At 40.5% G+C, this 20187-nt stretch overlaps 2 protein-coding genes across 8 annotated transcripts; both read right to left on the bottom strand.

Moving 5' to 3' along the window:
- Positions 1-103: 103 nt before the first annotated feature.
- cdc14b (cell division cycle 14B) lies at positions 104-15954 on the bottom strand. Of its 6 annotated transcripts, none has more exons than XM_061671941.1 (15): positions 15583-15953; positions 13405-13495; positions 12423-12498; positions 10970-11062; positions 10815-10891; positions 9916-9982; positions 9693-9843; positions 9372-9602; positions 9166-9304; positions 7451-7616; positions 7272-7366; positions 2566-2613; positions 2350-2472; positions 1158-1308; positions 104-581 (listed from the first exon to the last, which is right to left on the bottom strand). In XM_061671941.1, exons 1-15 carry the CDS (start codon positions 15692-15694, stop codon positions 567-569), a joined length of 1635 nt encoding a protein of 544 aa, XP_061527925.1. In that variant the 5' UTR covers positions 15695-15953; the 3' UTR covers positions 104-566. The 6 variants fall into 6 exon arrangements, with proteins under 6 accessions (XP_061527925.1, XP_061527927.1, XP_061527924.1 ...); XM_061671943.1 differs by lacking the exon at positions 1158-1308 and adding an exon at positions 703-768 and having other exon boundaries at positions 2350-2475; positions 15583-15950; XM_061671940.1 differs by having other exon boundaries at positions 2350-2475; positions 15583-15949.
- Positions 15955-16512: 558 nt separating this feature from the next.
- prxl2c (peroxiredoxin like 2C) lies at positions 16513-19780 on the bottom strand. 2 transcript variants are annotated; one of them, XM_061673375.1, is made up of 6 exons: positions 19564-19780; positions 19308-19376; positions 18035-18112; positions 17849-17954; positions 17644-17778; positions 16513-17251 (listed from the first exon to the last, which is right to left on the bottom strand). In XM_061673375.1, the coding sequence occupies exons 1-6, from the start codon at positions 19747-19749 to the stop codon at positions 17121-17123; spliced, it is 705 nt and encodes a 234-aa protein (XP_061529359.1). In that variant the 5' UTR covers positions 19750-19780; the 3' UTR covers positions 16513-17120. The 2 variants fall into 2 exon arrangements, with proteins under 2 accessions (XP_061529359.1, XP_061529360.1); XM_061673376.1 differs by having other exon boundaries at positions 18035-18088.
- Positions 19781-20187: the final 407 nt, after the last annotated feature.

The raw sequence follows: 20187 nt of genomic DNA, 5'->3' as shown, positions 1-20187 counted from the left end.
CGTGGATCTGTTTGACGTGCCTTTAGGTTGCATTTTTTTCACACCAAAAAGTATCAGCAAAACAAATGTCAACGTTTGTGCGTGTACAAATGAAAAGGGAAAGCAGGGTTATTCTTTTAATTAAAAAGTGATTATAGCATATATGCTTCAAATCAGTCCATATAGTGGATAAGTCCCATTTGGACAATTTTGATTAAAATGGTACAAAATATTTACATTTTCCAAATATTTACAGTTACGAAATACAACAGCTGAACATCTCAATGGCTATTGAAATAGGAGAGTGTCCAGGATATTGAGCATGGATAGTCAGACTACTAAACTAAGAAAAGAGGAGAAAAAAAAAAATCACACAAATGAGGATTAAAATTATTTTGGACGTTCAGTCTGTTTCACGAAAGAGTAACAATTAGAAAACAATTAGGACATGTTGAATAAACTTTAGGAGAATACCATGCATTTAAACAAATCATGGTGTAGCTAGTTAGTTGTTGTTAAAGAAATCAAGTCAAACTTCTTCAGGGTTTGCACATCCACAGGCTCACCGGAGTAAAGGGGCTCTTGCTTTAGGTATGGAGTGACTGCAAAGAACAACACAAAGGAAACATTGATGGAGGAAAACACTTGAATAGAATGTCTGAATCATGTCACAAAGACTGAAAGCATTATGCGAACAAAAGATAGTGAGTAGGCGATAGATACCACAGCTTAGACAAGCGCTCAGATTGAAAAGCACGGTGAGCTTTACGTCGTCTGGAGGCAGCGGGTCTGTTGTGTGTGAAAGAGGCAGAAAAAACTAGATAAATGCTGCAGAAGAGGTGGGACAGAGGATGATGTAGAGTAGTGACAATAACAAGCAAGAGAAGGAACCAAGGGCGCTATAGCCAGTCATACTCCAAACTTTGGAGGACATGCAAGCAGTGCTGTTGAAAGAGAGTGCAGGCAGACTTGAAGATTTAGCAGGAAAGATCAATTCTGCTCTGTTAAGTTGGGTTGGACATGGCAGCAGCCCAGTTTACAGAGTCGATGCTGTCTAAAGTTTGACGTGAATCCAATCATCCAACTGCTGCCAAAACCCAACTGGAACTAGTGTAGAGCGCGCTTGTCCAAAGGAAATGCACTATGTTGTGCTCCATACGGGCCGGAGGGGAGCTTGCCTGCAAATGCGCCATGTTTAAGTTGACGGGGGTGCACGTGTTGGCCGCGTTGCTATGGCCGCCACATGGCTCACAACACACGGGCTCCCTGTCGCTGGCCATTACGTGCAAGTTGCCTAGGGGGCCGACCAGTGGGGTGCAACATATGGAGCTGGCAGAGAGAGGGGATGCTGTTAGGTTAGGATGCATGAGTGGCTATAGCCTCTGGATTGCCTTGTTCACAACATAATAGCAATTGACACAACACGTTCCTGATGGTCTGAAGTGCAATTTGTTGCTTTACCATTGTCTGATGAAGGGTACAAGTAGTTTTCAGTTTACGACAGCTCTGACATGCGGTTTCAAAGTTATGTACGGCGTGCAAACAACTAGTTTGCGTCGTGTTGTACGAAAACATGGCACAAGAAGAAACGCTTATTTTCTGCCCTATTTACGGTTTGTTGTTTCATGTTTATGACCTGAAGTGTTTTACATACAAATATTTACAGTAATTGACTTTACTACTGCATTAGAGAGTAGACTACAATGTGTTCGACTTGCGGAAAAACTTGGGATACGTCGCTGCTGTAGTAATGAACTAAGTCGCAAACGGGACCCTCTGTACAAGATTAAATGTGTTCCGTGACAGTTTTTGGCACTTTTGTTCCGATACCAGCCACAGTGGTATCATAGCTAAAGGGTCAAACCAGACATCCTGCATCACAATTCCAACAACATTGCCTTTGAATTGTATAAACATAATCGGTCGCGTTGCACTTTCTTGCGGCTCTCGGAACTAAATAAAGGGGAGACTTTCTTCTCCATTTTGTTAGCCTGTCTCGTTCTAACCGATGTGTTCATTGCTAATGATTTTCACATTTTACTATTTTGATATGGCAAAACCAACCGCACTGAACTTAATCAAGCCGAGTCGAGTCAAACTGTGCTATGACGAAAGCAGCATTCCTTTGGCAAATTTGACAAGTTTTTGACAATGGAAATGTGAAAAATTACACCCATCAATTTTCTTTCCCCTTTACAATGTTTCAGAATTACACGGACATATCCCAGTTTCCTGAAGGCGAGAGGCAGGGAACACCCTTGACACATTAGGGAACAATTGCATACCATTCAAACTGTACCAATTGGTAGATATGTGGCTTTATAGTACTACCGTGCTAAGAGAGAGCCAGGTGTCACACTGGCCTCCTACCTGCATGCTACTCCACTGGCGGGCAGTGAGGTTCTGGTCCTCTTCCTGCTGTCTGAGTGGTCAGACAGAGCCAATGAGTTGACGCCAGTCTTACAGCTCTGTACGCTGGCCTGAAGGACGGACCTGCTACAGAGGACAGAGAGATGACATGGCTACTACCATATTTTATGCCAGTCAGTCGGAGGGTACATGATAGGGATATACAGCAAAGCTTACTTTAGAGACTGGGATGCTGACCTGGTGTGAATCTTATTTTCTTCTTGCCTGAGAAAACACAAGTTTGACATGAGTGTAGAGGTGGGTGAAGCTATGCAGATTGATGGTTTCCAGATTTATTTTTCACTCATTACAGTCGGGTGAGATTAGCAAAGCCAAATAGTGGTAGGGTAGATGCACAGGGTGGCGCTAGATATCACTTTTCTTTACACTCAATAATGTAATAGCCATCAGCCCTCCAATACCAGGCTAAAATGATTGTATTTGGAAACTTGAATCAAAAGAAAGACATGCGTGATGTTTCGAAACAAAGGATGTTGCTCGAAATTCTTGCTCTGGAATGAAAACAAACAGGGTGTTCTTGATATAAAACTAAAGCGGGGTACACACATACAGTCAAGTGGACCAAATTTGAGCACTTGCCCCCTCTTACGACGTCTCTGAGTGATTATTCTGCGGTGTGTTAAGAGTGATACTTCCTCTCTGATCTGCTTAGAAAACAGTCAACCATCATAAATGTTAAACCTGTTCAATATTTACAATTGCAAATCGGCACGTGTGTCAATACAGACTTGGGCTAAGACATAGACTCTGATTGTGATGTGAAACGGAACGATAGCCAATTAGAAAGCGACCTGAAGCTCACACTGTTGCAGGACACAGAAGAGCAACTAGTTGTGTTTTAAGTTTTTATAATGTGACTCACAAATCATTCACAATAATAATAATAATGGCAAGAGTTTCCAAATGTAGTTGGCATACCTCTAATGGCTCAGTTTTTGTACTATAACAAACTGTTTGGGTTTGTTTATCACCAGACATGATCGAGCACACACAGCATTTTTTTTCTTCCCTTATATGTAGGGTCACTCACATTTTATAAAATCGGTTAAGATGTTAAAAATCTGTGTGTGTACCCAACTTTAGGTCTGAGGTATTCAAGTTATTTGTACCGAAAAAATAGAAACTGGGCTATTTTGGTTGGTAGTTGAATAGGGGGCTCACTTACAGCATTCTCAGTGATAGATCCAGAATGGGGGGCAGCAAACATTTTTTGAGGGGGTTCACAGGCCGGTGGAACTCATAGAAATCCTAACCCGTCTACACAGAAATGCAGGATAGAAGAAGGGAAGCCATACACAATCCACCACAGGGCAAGGCTACACAGGGAGGAGAGCAGCATGGCTACCAGCCATCTAAAAAGACAAATCAAACAAGAGCAAACAGAAAAAAACAAAGGAGGGAATAAAAAAAAAAAAAAAAAAAAAAAAAAGGAGAGACAACTGGTAGGACACAAGGTCTGTTATGCTCTGCTTTTACAATGGGACTAGATCAATAAAACGATGATTTTTTTGTTTTTTTTTTAAAATACAAATTTTGGCTTAAAATGCCTTCCCCCCCCCCCTCTCAAAGGTTTGTTTCACCAATTTCCAGCCAAATTGGCTGATATTCTTTGTGTTGTGTATTGGCCAGCAAAATCAACCCAATATTTCTGATTTTCTGAAACAGTAAAACTAATTGTAATGACCAAAACATCGACAACATTTAAACAATCTCACACGTAGTCGGAAAAATTTATTTGTCATACAACTATGACAAAATATTTGCAAAATATACCAGTAAGTAACCATACTATTTACACTCACTGGCCACAACATTAGGTACACCTTGACAATCTACTTATCTGCTGTATCATAAATTAAGCCTTTTTTTATCATGAATGTGTCTGGTGAATGCAAATATGAAGAGTAACACAACTCTGACGTTACGCTGGTACTGATCCAGTCCCGGTTTAAAAAAAAAAAAAAAAAAACAGGGCAGTAAAGCCATGTGAACCCCGCCCAACATTTAGTAAACATTGGACACAAAGACAGATTGAAGACATGTATGAGCGTGCATGTCCAAGGATGTCGTGCCCGTTGCCATGCATGGAGAGGGTAAAAAGGCAGAAAAGGTGCTTTCACATTGTTTGCAGTAAAATTTTACATGCTCTTCAGTGTTAAATAGTAAAGCCAGATGGTGAGTGTTAGATGGTTGCACAGCAACACTGATAAACCACTCGGCCGAGAGCGCAAAATCTCCACCCTGTCTCAATGTTCCCTCGAGAGAAGGAAATTTGATCTCAGCACAACACTGACTAACACTCGTGTACAAAGGAGTATTAGGGCCACACTGAAAACAAAAACCCCAAAACATAAGTTACGAGAAAAACCTGATATTACGACGTACAAAATCATGACTTGCATATAACAGTTTTTTCCGCTTTCTTTTTGTAATAACTTCTTTCTTTTCAAAATCGCACTGCCTCAGAGTTCCGGTCTGAGCAAGAGGCAATGCAAACTGCAAAGGCACTCTAGGAATCGACAAACTGAGGAATGAGCAATGTTTTGGGGGCCTCAACGTGCCTGAAAACTAACCAATTGTTGCAAGTGGGCACATCTCGGTGAATGTGCATGGATTTTATTTTTAGGGCTCACCCAGCAGCGCCTGTTGAAAAGTCAGAAAATAAATTATCCACCAACCGACACACAAAATTAGGTGGACATGTCTATCATAAGACGCACAACAAAGTCTCATAGACCCATGCACGAAATTGAACAGGAAGTCAGCCATTTAGGTTTGAAGCAGCCATCTTCATCCATCGATGCTAGCGACATACAGCGATGTACCAAATGGATAACGTAAATAGATGGACTTTTCAAGGATTTCTTCAATTTAACTTTATTCTCATAGTTTCAATGTGGTCTTAATACTCCTTTGGAGATATGGAGATTTAGAATCTACTATGGTCGAGACGATAAAGGGAAATCCCATTTCAAAGTTGAGCTGATTGAACAAGCCTTCACTGAACAAAAAAACTTCCTTTACTAATAGCGTCTTAACCAGAAGCCTTAATTAATGGAATCCGAGCACCAAATATTTAAGTCCGTTGTGCTGCACTGAGCTGACCAATGGATAGCTGTTAGCAAATACAGCAGACGAGCAAATCCATGAGAAGCAGAAGTGAATGTAGCGCATCTAATTTACTTATTGTACATCCATGCCGCAGCAAAGCTAAAGGGAAAAAAAATAAATCAGCCATCCATTTCAATAGGAAGAGGACCTAGTTTTCAAAAAATGGGAAGTGACATGCGCTTACCTCCTTCAAACCTCACATCCATTTTCACTCAGCTATCTTTTAAACGACAGGCAAGACACTGGCCAGAGCGCGCCTGTGAGGCCGCAACAGTGCATTACCACCTGCCTGGCACGGGGACAACAGATCCACATGGGAAGATTGGCAGTCGCCAGTCAACCACACTAGATTTACAGATAATTATTGCCAAAATACGACACAGCCATTAGTTTATATACAGGGAAGAGTTCAATTTATCGCCCACTCATTGCTTTCCCATAAATCTCAAGTGGAAGCTGGAGTCAATCACAGGGCATAATGTTTTCGGGGATTGACTGGTACCAGACTTAAAATGGTTGTGACTAATCTGTTGTGTGCTGAAAATAATGTAATCGCGTGTATGCCGGGAATAACACAATCAGACAGCGTCATTTCTTTCCGTATTAATATGCTTTCACTCAACAACGGAACCTCTTATACACTGGCAGTTATACAATCTGAAGTTGGACTGAAATTTTCAGGGAAAATGTGCTTGTAAAATTGAAAAATAATAACTGTAAACTTCAGTTCAGTGATATTCTTTTTTTTTTTTTTATATATATATGCCTACACTCCCCCACATTCGTCTGAATCGACAATAAGAGAATGTACTGTACACCAGGTCGAGATGTAAGCAAAATTGTGTCTTAATGTGGAAAGGTCTGCCATTTTACTGTTAACTTTCTTTTTACACACATAAGAATGGCAATATGCAATTAACAGAGAGTGTGTGGTGTCATAGTATCCACTAAAAGCATCTACAAAGTATCCAATAAAATTGCTATGACATTACACTACAGCTGCTCACACCCACTAGTATTCAGGGTATCTGGAGACTGCTTTGATGTTTCACAATCATCAATTATTTTGTGTCTTTGGGGTTTTGGGTCGGCGACAGCATCTCTCAGCAGAGTATCTGAACAAATGGAATTGCGTTTTAACATGCCTGATTACAAAGCATGTAATCTCAATCACATTTTCTATGGCACTTGTCCTCATTAGTGTGGCGGGTGAGCTGGAGCCTATCTCAGCTGACTTTGAGTGAGAGGAGAGGTACACCCTGGGCTACTTGCCAGCCAATCACAGGGCTGTACTGTAATCTCAAATCAAGTGTAATACTGTAAAGACACTGACTAGCTCAACTACTTGCCACACCAACGTGTTTGTTTTCTAAATGAGTTGTTTACACTATCCAGCATTCTATTGAATGCATGTGCTAACATCCAAAGAGATTAAACAAATCCCTCCATATTTGTATTATGCCTCCTACTTTCCCCACAGCTGTGCCTGCCTGACTGAACAACACAAATTCATGTTTGAGTCTACTCTTTCCTGACACCACCTCATCAAGTAGCTGCAGTATTATAGGACAGCATGCCCCAAACCTAATATATTGCTCCACTTGAGCTGGTCCAATGCCACAACAAAATCACTCTCTTCAGAGGTTTGGTGGGGGGCTGTGGGGTGAAATCCCATTTTTATTGGAAAATAATTATGTTTGAATTGATTAAAGTGGCGCTCAATGAGAGTGGCGGTCTGGCTTAGTACTTACGATAATGAGCTTGAGGATCTGGCCTGCCTCTTGCTCTTCAGGGCTCGCAGTTTGTCACCCTGTGTCAGGCCATTCCGGTCCTCGTCATCATTATACTGCGGATTTGCCAGCAAAATCGTACAATAAAAGAACATTTGACGAAGCGGCATAGTCATGAGAAATGATTTACAAAAACGTACCAGTTCCATCTCTCCCTTCTTAGATGCTCTGTTCTTGTTGCTGCCATTAATGGTTATGTCGTCGACTCCAGAGAGGATTCTGGTCACGGCCAGTTTACCATTCTTCCTTTCGCTGAGCATCTTCTCCCGGAAGACATCTCCCTCAGCCCACAGACTGTTCTGCTTCCTAACAGAAAACATCACAACACATCAATTCAGATTAAGGAATGTGCATGATACTTGATTGTTAAACAATTCTGTTGATTGTGCTAAATTGTTTGATTAATTGTGTCTTGACGTGCGATAGAGTGGACGACTTGGCTGCAATTAGCAGAGGTGCTGTTGGTTAAGTCATGACTCGTTTGCTTTCTAAAGAAGACTATGTCAGCTATGATGTCAGCTATAAAATGACACAACTGCTCCGTGCAGCTCATAAAACACTGGCACTGAAACAGGAGTTCAGAACATTCAGACAGACAAATTGTGACATGCAGGAATGTGAAGCAATGAGCATCAACAACATGATGCGACAAATTCGGAGACGCAAGATATTCCGCATCCATGGCCTCATTTAAAAGAATTGTTTGATGTTGTCGGCTACAAAAATGATTTGTTGTCTTTCGCAGGCCTAAAAGCCATACATTTCTGGCGTTCAAAAATTCTTCATCTAATCTGAGAAAACATACAGGTATGGTGGATTTTATTGTATTTTTTTTGCAGTTATCATTAGCTAATGTTGAAGTCTTGGTGAACATTTACGGAAGCGTATTGCATTCACTTGGATAAAAAAAAATAAAAAAAAAAAATCTGTTTTTCTGAGTCATTTTTTAGGACTTTGTTTTTCTGACTATTTTTTTCTATTTTTCTGACTATTTCTCTCTGTTTTTCTGAATAAATTTTTTTCCACCTGTTTTTCTGACTATTTTTTCTGTTTTTTGGACTAATTATTTCCCACCTGTTTTTCGGACTAATTTTTTTCGGAGTTATCGGGAGACGTCGAACTCACGCAAGAACCTGCGAACTGCAAGTGACTCTTTGCGGGCTCCGTATTAAGCAACATGACCGGCTTATTTAGTTTGATCAAGTTTAATTCTGATATGGGTTTAAGACACTGGGGGATACTCCTGTCTTTGAGTCACATAGATGGTATTGTTATTAGTTTGTCGACATTACGCAGGCACCTTAATTGAACCGGTAAATTAAACGTGTATGGGCAGGTTGAAGGTGTGCGAGCAGTAATCCGCCATTAGTGAGTCTGCAAAGAATCACTTGCAGTTTGTAGGTTCTCGCGTGAGTTCGATGTGTCCCGATAACTCAGAAAAAAAATTAGTCAGAAAAACAGGTGGAAAACAATTAGTCCGAAAAACAGTAAAAATTAGTCAGAAAAACAGGTGGAAAAAAATTAGTCAGAAAAACAGAAAACAATTACTCAGAAAAACAAAGCCCTCAAAAAATTACTCAGAAAAACATGAGTTTTTTTTTTTTTTTTTTTATCCAGGTGAATGCAATATGCTTCCGTAAACATTAAAGCCTGTTCTTATAAAAGAAGGAAACCTGAGTGTGCAGTGAATTTTATTTTGTCGTGCTAACTGCCAAGTTATCGAAACAGGTATTGTATACAGGTACAATTTAAGTTAAACTTCAACCAATTTTTTTTTTTTTTTTTTTTTAAGTATCTGTACTTCTACTTCAGTAATTTTGCCAATACTGGTTATGACTTGGATGTATGCACCTACTCTTCAACAAAGTTCTGCTGCGGCCCAATGACGGACCCCGGGCGACAGATCCGAATCCAAGCAATCACTTCCGCCGCGGTCATGCAGTAATGCTTCATCATGTAGCAGCCAATTAGAGTGCCGGTTCGCCCCAGACCAGCTGAAATAAACACATACATTGTGTAATCACAGGATTTTGTTCATTCAGGCTCTGCTACATGTTATACCTTTGCAGTGGACAGCAATGGCTCCGTCTGCGTTCTCACAGATATTGAGGAACTTTCTGACAATGGCGTCATTGGGCGTGCTCCCGTCCACAAAAAAGAGGTCATGATGTTCAAAGCCCGAGTCTGTGAAGCGCCTGGCGTCATACATCTTTTTGTTGAGTCGGATGACACTGGTGATGTTGTGTTTCCTAAAGTAAGGGATGTAGGCCTCAGGTGCATGCAGAGGGTAGCCTGAGATCAGAAACAAGAGACATGAGTGCAAGGTGCTATATTTAACACTGTTTAAGAAGTGTCACAAGTCACGCGCTGAACTAAACTTGCCGTTCTCTATTTTGCTTTTGGGATGAGGCCCGCTAAACGCGAGGAACTTTCCCGGAATGATCCAGTTCAAATCTCCATTTTCTGCCCTCTCGTAGTGCTCGTATTCCTCCACGTCAAAGTCAGAGAAGTCGAGCCAGCCGTAATGCAGGGCCTGGCAGAGAGGATAATTTCATAAGAGGGAGTGTGACTCAGCAATTACTGTACAGGCAGCATACGGACGTACCTTGTGGACAGCGCGCAAGCAGTCCAGGATGTTCAGATTGTACATGCAGGTTCCAAACGAGGCATCTCTAAGAAACACAATTCAAGTAGGACTTTCACTTCCACTTCTTTTTAACTCTTTAAAAAAAACAAAAAAAAAACAAACGGGATCTGATTTCTTTCACGTTAATGCCAATGTTGCATTGTACTTTAATTGGACAGAACATTAGGAACACCTGAACTCACACAGTGATGGACAAACTTTCAATACTCAAGAGCGACGTTTGATTTGTAAACCCAACAGGTCATACAAAAGTGCATGTAAAATACTGTTGTTTATTTTATAATAAAATAATCATCACTCATTTTTTTTATGTTTTTCATCCAGCCATCCATTTTCTGAGCCGCTTCTCCTCACTAGGGTCGCGGGCGTGCTGGAGCCTATCCCAGCTGTCATCGGGCAGGAGGCGGGGTACACCTTGAACTGGTTGCCAGCCAATCGCAGGGCACCTACAAACAAACAACCATTCACACTCACAGTCATGCCTACGGGCAATTTAGAGTCTCCAATTAATGCATGTTTTTGGGATGTGGGAGGAAACCGGAGTGCCCGGAGAAAACCCACACAGGCACGGGAAGAAGTTTTTATAATTCATGTAATTATAATTAACCTATTATTTAATATATTACATACAAATTGACATGCACATTTAAAATTCCTTTTATTTTATTTATTTATAATATAAAGTGACAAATGAATAAAAATACGTTAAAATGAATGCGTTTTTGTTGACCAATTGAAAAAAAATGCGAAATTAATTCACCAAATATTACAGGATTCTGGATTACAACGATCGTTCCGTACGTGGGCACCCCTACAACAACAACAACAACAACAAAAATTTACTCCACCACTCGTACCTGAATGGAATGTATGTGTTGTTCCTTGACACCAACAGACTGTAGGCCTCTTCTGGCATCATGTTAAGGTACATTACCTAAACACAGACATATGTATTTAATAATTAAATAGCAGAATAGTTATTATACATTGGATCTATGCAGTTTCTACTCACTGCATATGAGCCAATCAGGTAGGCAGCGTTGGCTTGTTTTTTCTGGTCACCACAGGTGTAAAATACAATCTTCTTCCTTGAAAGAGTAATGGACTGTGCAGAGACATCATAATATTATTACGCTATTTACCAGACCATCTGTTTTCTTGACAGGGACATTTTAATTGTACAATTCACATGACATATGAGCCCTTCTGATCGGCCTTGTTTCTTTTAGCGTTACGGCTTTGTTTGAACAGATGTGGCCCAAATGGAACTTAATGAAAGGATGTTGAGATGTGGTTGGGTTTCATGTCATGGAATATTCATGAGTGCAAAGCAAAAGATACATACTCACAATACATGAGAAAGAGCAATTACGTAATTTACACAGTGGAACAAGGCGGTAACATAAGGAACGGAAATGAACACTGCTTAAATGCAGCTAATACAATTGCAACATTACAGATTGTATTTATAAAGCAATAAAACAGTCTCTACTAACTCACAGACACATACACTACATACAATACAGTGGAACCTCAAAAGTCTAACGCCCCTGAAATTGTACGTCCATCCATTTTCTATCCCGCTTGTCGTCATTAGGTTGCGGGTGAGCTGGAGTTGATCCCAGCTGAATTTAGGCGAGGTACCCCTTGGACTGGTCGTCAGTCAATCACAGCGCACATATTAACAAGCAGCCATTTACACTCCCATTCACACCTATGGACAACTAACAAAAGAGTTTTAAGTGACCCCCAACATGCATGTTATTGGAATGTGGGAAAGAAAAAAAAACACAGACACAGAAGCACAGGGGAGTACATGCAAACTCCACACAGGAAGGCCGTAACTGGGATTTGAACCCAATACTCAGATATCTGAGGCAGACGTGCTAACCACTAATACACTATGCAGCCCTTAAATTGTACAATATGGGGGGGGGGGGGATTCAGGAACATTCCTCAAAAGTTGCACAAACCTTCAGATTGGAGTCTAGAATGCCATGTGCGACCTCAAGTGAGCCCTCAGCTTGGCCTTGGATTTATCCTGGATGTGTGTGTTTAGCGTTTTCTTTGGCTTGTTTTGCACAGGTAGTAAGCAGGCCCGCATTCAAAGAATTAAGACTGCAATCGTGTCTTCCCTCATTTAAAACGCAATGTTAGTGTTTTGTAGTTTTTACATCTGACAGTGGTTAATTCATTTTTACACTTGTGTAGCAAGAAATTTAGGTTGTGTTAAAAATTAGCATAAGACTTAATACTAAGTCATTATGGTTTTTTTACACTTTTTCGACCATTTTCTAGTTTTAATCAAATTTAAAGGTGTTATATGAAGTTTGACTTGAAACTCAAGTCAAACATTATGATTATTTCTCTTCCCATTATTTCTTTTGGGAAAAATCTTTGAGGTTCCACTGTACGTACTTAAGAGACCACTTCTAGTCCTTTGCTTTCTCAAGTGTCCTAATTACCTTGAGCTTCTTTGTCAGCTTGCAAGAGAAGCGATAAAACATGGCGAGGTTGAGGGGGCCAAAGTCTGCATAGAAGCTGCAAGGGAACAAGATTAAAACCAATAGAATGACTGTTAATGCAACCATACAGCAAACAATAATATCAGTAAGGACACATTTTTTTTTGCCCACCGTGTCATGTGTGGTGTCGCTCACATTTTAATAATAGATATGTGTGTTCCCTGCTGTAAATAATCACAGGTGCAATTGAAAAGTGCTTTTGACAAGGAAAGTAATCCCAAGTGAATCGAGCCGGGAATAGGAAAAAAATTAATAAATAAAAATAAATAAATAAATAAAAAAATATATATGTATATATATATATATTTTTTTTTTTAGAACTGCGTATATTAATAGTTTAAACTGTAACTATATCACAACCTAAGGACTCATAACAGTTTAAAATAAGTTCAAACTCATTTTAAATTACAATAATTTAAAAAAAAGATAATTGGCCTCATTAGATTATTTAATTTTGTGTGTTAATGCAAATGCAGTGAAGACTCTCCGTAACTTCCACTAACAACCCAGGCTGAACTTGATATACAAAGTCGAGATGCATCTCTTCAAGATACTTCCTTGACACCAGTTCCTATACAGACAGAGATGTGGCGGCATCTAGTAGTATCTTAGAGCTCAGATAGAGCACAAAAAACAACCAAAAAGCAAATAGCTGAAAAAAAAGCTTCCACGGAATAAAAATGAGAATTTGTGACTCGTTAATTGCGAATGTGCGAGGGACGACTGTTGTGCATAAAAAAACAACAGATCGATTATTTGCAGCTAGAATTCCAAATCAATGTTGGCCAAATTGCACTTTGGTTGTAAAAACAACAACAACAAAAAACAGACTCAAGGTGGGGTCTGCCCACTTAAAATAACCTTTAATTCAGTAGGTAAAGCACAGGGGTGAAAGTTCAAAAGGATGAATGTTTTGACTTACTTCTCGTATGCCAACTCTTCATCTATGCAGAAGCAGTGTCGATCTGTCGTGCTTTTAATCTTTTGTTGAATGATGGCGAAATACAATTGATCTACAAAGTGTACAGGAGGAATTGGCAGTGACTTTATGATTATTATTTATCATTGTTATTGACATTTTTTTTTTCTTTCTCCCGGTGCCATCTTACCCTTGAGGAGCTCAACGCATCGTGACGACACATCATCCGCGGTCATGTTGACCTGAGTTGTTTTGAACATGAGGACCCTGATTTCTCCTCACCAGAACGTGCGCATACTCACGTGAAACTCACTTGTAAAATCAAAACATATAGAAAAATCGTACAATAAAGTTCCCGCCTTGTTGTTAAAAGTGTTAAAAGTCCAACTCTGCCGTTCGGAAAAGTCTCCTCCCACGGTATGAGTGAGGTTTTTTTTCATGTGAATAAAGTGCGCACTACGCTAAAAGTGAGCTCCCCCCTGACTCCGCCTCTTAGACATCGCAAAACACTATTGGCTGAAAGGGATTCAACGACTGACGCCATTGGACGAAACTGCCGCTAAATCCCTCCCATTTTAGTTTAAAGTGCTCCTGATCTGACACGCGATAGGCTGCGGGAACGTTGCCAAGGCCGTTGCTGGGTTGTGCTGGCGCCCAATCACAGCCGAGATTTACACTCAGAGAAACCCTCTCTTCCGTTCTCTTCCACCGTAGAAGTCAAAACCATTGGGTTGGCTCGTTTCTACGATCCGTCAGCGCGTCGGCCATATTGGATGTGTCCTGCCTGCCCCGTAGACTAATGCAAGTCAATGGACCTGAACTTCGTAAGGCACAAAATGAATGCCTCTCATTCAGCCACACATTAATATATTTGGGAAACAGGCACCAAAAACAACGTATATCACTATTAATCAAAAAATTGTAGATGGTTATTCCTTATATATAGCATATTTTTCTAATGGTGTTATGAGTGTTTACGCTCTCAATGCATGTTACGCTGCTTCTGCAAAAATAAATATCACTGGGTTACAATTTTGTTGTTGTAAGTTTTCTGTTCTTTCAATGGATTTTGGCCAGGTCAGGTTTTTATGGCAAGTTGTTAAGAGTTTAATAATCATGTTACTAACGTTACTAACTTTGTTGACTGTAAATTGAATAGTAGACTATGATTAAAAGTAAGTACCTATAAATTGAATGTTACGTCATCATTGTTTAAAACTCAGGCCCTGAACGTCCATTTATTTGAACCTCTAAAGTGCAAATACCTACACATGTAGACAAAAACATGTGGCCAGAAGTTCAAAAAGTTGACCTGTTTGGGCAAAACCAATGTGGTATTTGGATTCACCTTATCAAAATTGTCCCAATTCAGTTACAAAATTGTGGACAATAAATTTGTTGTTGACCAGTGTAATCAACTGTTAATATGAACACATTACTTTTGTCTGTCTTCAATAACCAGCCCCTTAAATATAGGCGTGATGTTGGGTTTCTCCATAGAGAGCACTAACATTCAGATTTAACAGATTGTGATAAATCTTCGCCCCACTGAGTCATTCACATGATTTCATTGGCTCAGTTTTCGTACCATATGCACTGGCACTGGCTGGGAATTGAACCCGCGTCATCTGCATGAAAGGTCATTATTCAGTCTTATTCCTATGAGTTCTGGCTACAAGTGTAAAACAGTTGCTACATCTCCAAGCAGCAAATGAAGGAAGCGGCTTTATCACTACCAGTTTTCCACATTCAATATGGCGGCCACGTTAAAGGAGGATTGCGCGACAATGTGAAGTCTAGGTATATTTGGTATCTATATGGTCAAAACGGATGAAGGACGTCAGCGTAAGAACATTTTAAGCGTTGTTAAACGTCACTCTTTCGATGAGTATAACATCACCGTGTTAAAATAAATGTGGAAAAACTATCATTTGCTGATGATGACGATAATAAGGATTGCGGGTATTACTTTAACACTGTCGCTAAATCCCAACTAAACAAATCCCACAGTGCTTTAACAGTATTGGAAAGGACGGTGTCGCCACATTAAGTGGTAAAGAAAGGGAGAGAGAGAGAAAAAAAAATCACAGCACGTCCATTCAAAAGGGCCATTTTGTGTCCACGCTGCGACGTGTCAACTCGGCGTAAAGTTGACCGGGTTCATTTTGCGAGCACCCTTACCTAAAATCTCAATGTAAATATCCGAGTTTGGCTCCGCCTCTGAGCCGCGCTGGGCTGCGCAGCGCTTCTTCCTCCTCGTCTCCAATCGCCTCCTGTCGCTCTTGCGCTTCATGTCGCCTTCAGGGCTGCTGCTGCTGCTGCACGGCGGGCATGATTAGGATTCCTCCTCCTGCACAGCCTGGGGCGTCTTTCCCCTTAGATCTGCGTGCTCGCCGTGCACCAAAATGTCAACCGTGCTTCCAAAGCCCTCTCCTCTTGTCGGTAGCGGTGACGTGCAATCTAGGCAGGGCAGGTTTCTGTTGCAGAACCCCCTTGCATGTGACGTAGGGTGCAGTGTTGTGCAGTAGGCTAACCTGCGCGGCGCGTGAGCAGGTATCCCGCTGTTCAAATGAAGCCTGCCTTATCTCTAACCGTGACCGTGTAAAGGTAGTGACGTCATCTGCCGTGCCCTATGTACTGCAGACTTGAGAGCACATTGTGAAAGAGCCCCCCCCACAAAAAAAAAACAAAAAACACCCAACCAAGCCATCCATCCATCACTGGTGGGCCAGCAAGGCTATCTTTGTGGTCGAAAGCACTAACCCGCGTTCACAATCTAAATTTGCATTTTTTAAAAAACATTTCCCCCCCCCCAATAAATTATTCCCAACATCAAATCTGGATTTGGGTTCGAATTTCAGCTTGTGTTGAGTTTGCGTGGAGTCTCCTCGTGGCTGCGTGGGCTTTCAATTCTTTCTTCTTTTCTACATTCTAAAAACACGCATGACGACTCTAAATGGCCCATTGATGTGAGTGAACGGTTGTTTGTCCCTGTGATTGACAGGCAAATAGTCTTGCCTCTTCCCCCAAAGTCAGCTTGGATGGATGTTGTTTTTTGCGAATGAAATGTAGTCGAGAAATAGAAACTATACTTTATTTCATAATCATGATCACAATTAAGATCTCTGGAGTGAACAATATCAACAACCAACCCATCAAAATACACACGTAGAGCATTGCCGTGCAAACGAACATCAAACCGTATGCGCTGTGCCGAGTTTGCTTCAAGCGCATCATTCAAATGTGTATGTACTGCAAATATACAGTATATTTTTTCTCAGTCATTTTCAAGTTGAGTTCACTTGCTTTCTTTTACCACTTGAACTTCACTGGACAATTGAATTATCTAGAAAAGTAGTAGAAACGTTTTTCTTCCTGGGGCCCCAACGGCCTGTCACTACTTGATTTTTTTGTTTTAATTTCACAGCAGATAGATATGTGCCTTTAAGAGGCGGGGCCTGGTGGGGTGGCATGTGACGTCTGGGTGTGAGCGTCTTGGCGTGAGGTGTGGCCAAGAGAAGCTCCTGAGCGAGTGTGCTCATTGTGTTTGGGTTTTGCTATTTTGGCGTTAAATAAATGGCTGAAAGCGCATCGCGACTATGGCTCTCCTTTCCCACGTGCGAGGGCATTACAGTAAGTATAGTGTAAATACAACTATCGCTATGAACAACAGATTTCCACGACAGGCAAATATGTTCCACTTTGTGCATGCCGGGCGGCTACACATGGATGACCTTTGCTTTATTGCTGAAGTTCAGAGTGCGTTGAACTCCGGCGAGCTGCAGCAGCCAGTTAATAGGCATGTGGTCCAGATGGTTCATGTCAAAATGGGAGAAATGGACTTGAGAGCCTGCGAAGAGTCGGACCTTTGAGCATGAATGAGTTACAGCAGTGATTCCCAAAGTGTGGTGTGCAAAAGAATCACTGCCCAAGTACAGTTCAGTACATTTGCATTTAATCTCTAAGAACTGTTTATTTTAAAGCATTCATTAAGGTATTTTTTTCCCCCATTTAACGTATGTACAGTACATATGAATTGAATCATTATTGAAGAGTTTTTTTTCTTTTTAAGCACAGTATTAGTGTTCAAAGTTTGCATAATCTACACAATGGTATTTTAAAACGATGGTGGTACTTTGAGAGAAGTATTTTTTTTAATTGATGCTTTTTGTAAAAAATAAATTAAAAATTGGGATTCACTGATCTACAGTGACAGAAGACCATTTAGAGATAAGAGCTGACCTGGTCCTGCAATGATGGCTCCACCTTGCTGATGAAGATCACCCTGGAAGTCAAATGCAGGACTCGTCATGGCTCTCCATATACTCTTAATTTGGCCCATGAAGATACCAGACTTCACATGAGGACTCGGTTGGGCTTCACGCACAAATGAAAGGATTCTCATTCACGGCATCAATGCATGCAACTATTACTTTACTGAGTTCACCTGAGACTGTAAACTTCTCTTCTCGTTTCATCCCCAGCTTACGGTAAATGATCCTCTCGGGGTCAACGTAGATCTCATGAGCGTATCCTGTCAGTGAGCAGAAAGGCTGGACGAGACGTTCAAATATGATTTGATGCTACTTTAACACGGTACTTTTAAAAGGATAACAAGAAGAGAAGTACCAACCTGTATGTGACGATGAGCAGACTGACCAATGACAACGAGACTAACCTCGGCATCCTGCAAAAAAACAAACCCCACCCTCTTTTTTTTTTTAGTTACCTGTAAAAGTATACCTTCTTTCTATTGGTCCATTTTATTTGTTTGGGAAAAAAAACCCACCAAAACCTATATAAGTAACAAAGAACTATAAATCCTTATTGTACAATTGAGGCTATTTACATAATAATCGCCACCACACAAAGTTTCTCCGCCCGTTACTTGGGAGCTAGGGACTACACCACCTGAAACACTATGGCAAAACCAAACGGTAAGCAGAGCTGCACTGAGTTTTGTCGAACGCATTTATTAGCATGAGCTAACAGCGTTGGCTCTGATAAGCGGCTTCAAAACATCAGCTACTTTTTAAGCAGATGGCGCCGGGCCAATTCCCAGTCAATGCGCAAAACCTCAGCCATTGCCAATCCCAAGCCCGGGGAAAAATAAAAAATGTAAAAAATGGGTGGGTTGTGTCAGGAAGGCCAGCTGACATAAAAATAGCGCACTGATGAAACTATCACTGAACATAACTTGAATAAATAGGGAGACTCCACACCTAAAATTCTAGATGTGAAGAAGCCTTTTGAATTAAAGGTGAACCCTCTTCAACAAACAAGAACAGTGCAGTTGCTGTGATTCTTTCTCTCCGGCGCAATTCACATACATTACATCAGTTGCTGGCAGTAATGCACCATTAAGCCGGTTTGCAAACTGCCAAAAGACCCCACAGAAGAAGGAGGACAGCCAATACATTAGGAACAGTCGTTTTGTGCTTGCATTTTACATGTTTGCAGGTTATGTGGAGAGCAAATGTTATTACAGTGTGTTTTTATGCAGGACAAGACTGTTGAGTGCATTTTTTCTTATGAATTATTATTTTTTTATTTCGGGGACAGGGGCTGGAACAGATGAATTGCATTTCCATTCATTTCAAAGGTGAAATCTGATTACTGAGTGTGGTCACGGAATGAATTAATAGCCGCATACCTAGTTCCAACACCCGAGTTCTGCCCCGGTCGTCATGGTAACGAAGACTTACCTCGCCATATTGGTCCAGCTGTTTATGGGCACGTGGGAAAACAGTCGCTCAGCAAGACCAGAAACATTGTGTAAAGTGTAATAAATGTGTATTTCGATGAAAGCATTTGGGAACTTTTTAAATTGAGGGAAAACAAATCCCAGACTCATTCACATTATTATTATTATTTTTATTATTATTATTATTATTATTAATACTCACCTCCAGAATTTCTTTGTGTATTTTGCTCAGATCATCCACGTATTCTTTGCAGCTGTAACACAAGAAATTCTGTGGGGACAAAACCAACAAACACAAAGCATTGGTTACAAACGAACTGCCATCTTCTTGCACGTGTATAAAGTTCAGCCCTCTGTTTCCACCAATGCGCAACAAAGTTTACTTTGTGCTCTTTGCAAATCCTTATTTAAAGGCTACTGCCAAATAGATGGATGGCAAATGAAAAGTTTCTCCCTACCCGCACAAAAATGATGATCGACTTCCGGTCTTGATACAAACTCTTGAACGGGATGGACTTTCCGTGGCGGTCGTAAATGAAACAATCCTCCACGTTTCGGAGGTGCACGTCGACCGGAGGAGATCCACTGTCCCGAGTTATTTCGCTCTCGATTTGTCGCGTTACGGGCAACTTTACTTCTGCCATTTAATTCCCCACTTAAGGCTATTTTTAGATGTTCAGCGAAGGCTGGAAGGCCACGCCCATCCGCTAAAACGTGACCCTAGCTGGTGTTTAATATTAAAAAAAATATATATTTTTTAAAACACAGTGTGTAGATTACTCTATTTAGCCACACGATACCACAATAATACACATTTATAAAATAAAATTTAATAACTTTAAATAAATGAATGCGTAATTACATTTCTTAGAAAAACTTTATTGTCCGTTACAAAGTTGACAGAAATTCTCAAGACGCTACACAAAATGCAAAAAAAATAAAATAAATAAAGACTTGATGACTCATTAACTTAACTTACATATAAAATATAATATAAAATACATTTGGAATCAGCTTTTTTTGTGTATGTTTTCCTTTTAATGGTAAATAAAATTGTTTTATCTCAGACACACTAAATTGTA

This window comes from Phycodurus eques, chromosome 3 (genome assembly GCF_024500275.1).
Source record: "Phycodurus eques isolate BA_2022a chromosome 3, UOR_Pequ_1.1, whole genome shotgun sequence".
In the NCBI taxonomy this organism is placed as follows: Eukaryota; Metazoa; Chordata; class Actinopteri; order Syngnathiformes; family Syngnathidae; genus Phycodurus; species Phycodurus eques.
This window is presented reverse-complemented; position numbering and strand designations above follow the sequence as displayed.

What these genes read in the sequence shown, in the direction of transcription:
- cdc14b (XM_061671940.1), bottom strand. Translation starts at nt 15,694, where the DNA reads ATGAAGCGCAAGAGCGACAGGAGGCGATTGGAGACGAGGAGGAAGAAG. An exon ending in AACACATACATTCCATTCAG is followed by an intron (nt 9,983 to 10,814) that starts GTACGAGTGGTG and finishes TGTGTTTCTTAG; the next exon opens with AGATGCCTCGTTTGGAACCT. An exon ending in TCAGCATCCCAGTCTCTAAA is followed by an intron (nt 2,476 to 2,565) that starts GTAAGCTTTGCT and finishes TGTCCTCTGTAG; the next exon opens with CAGGTCCGTCCTTCAGGCCA.
- prxl2c (XM_061673375.1), bottom strand. Translation starts at nt 19,749, where the DNA reads ATGGCAGAAGTAAAGTTGCCCGTAACGCGACAAATCGAGAGCGAAATA. An exon ending in CGATCATCATTTTTGTGCGG is followed by an intron (nt 19,377 to 19,563) that starts GTAGGGAGAAAC and finishes TTGTCCCCACAG; the next exon opens with AATTTCTTGTGTTACAGCTG. An exon ending in AGAGAAGTTTACAGTCTCAG is followed by an intron (nt 17,779 to 17,848) that starts GTGAACTCAGTA and finishes TTGTGCGTGAAG; the next exon opens with CCCAACCGAGTCCTCATGTG.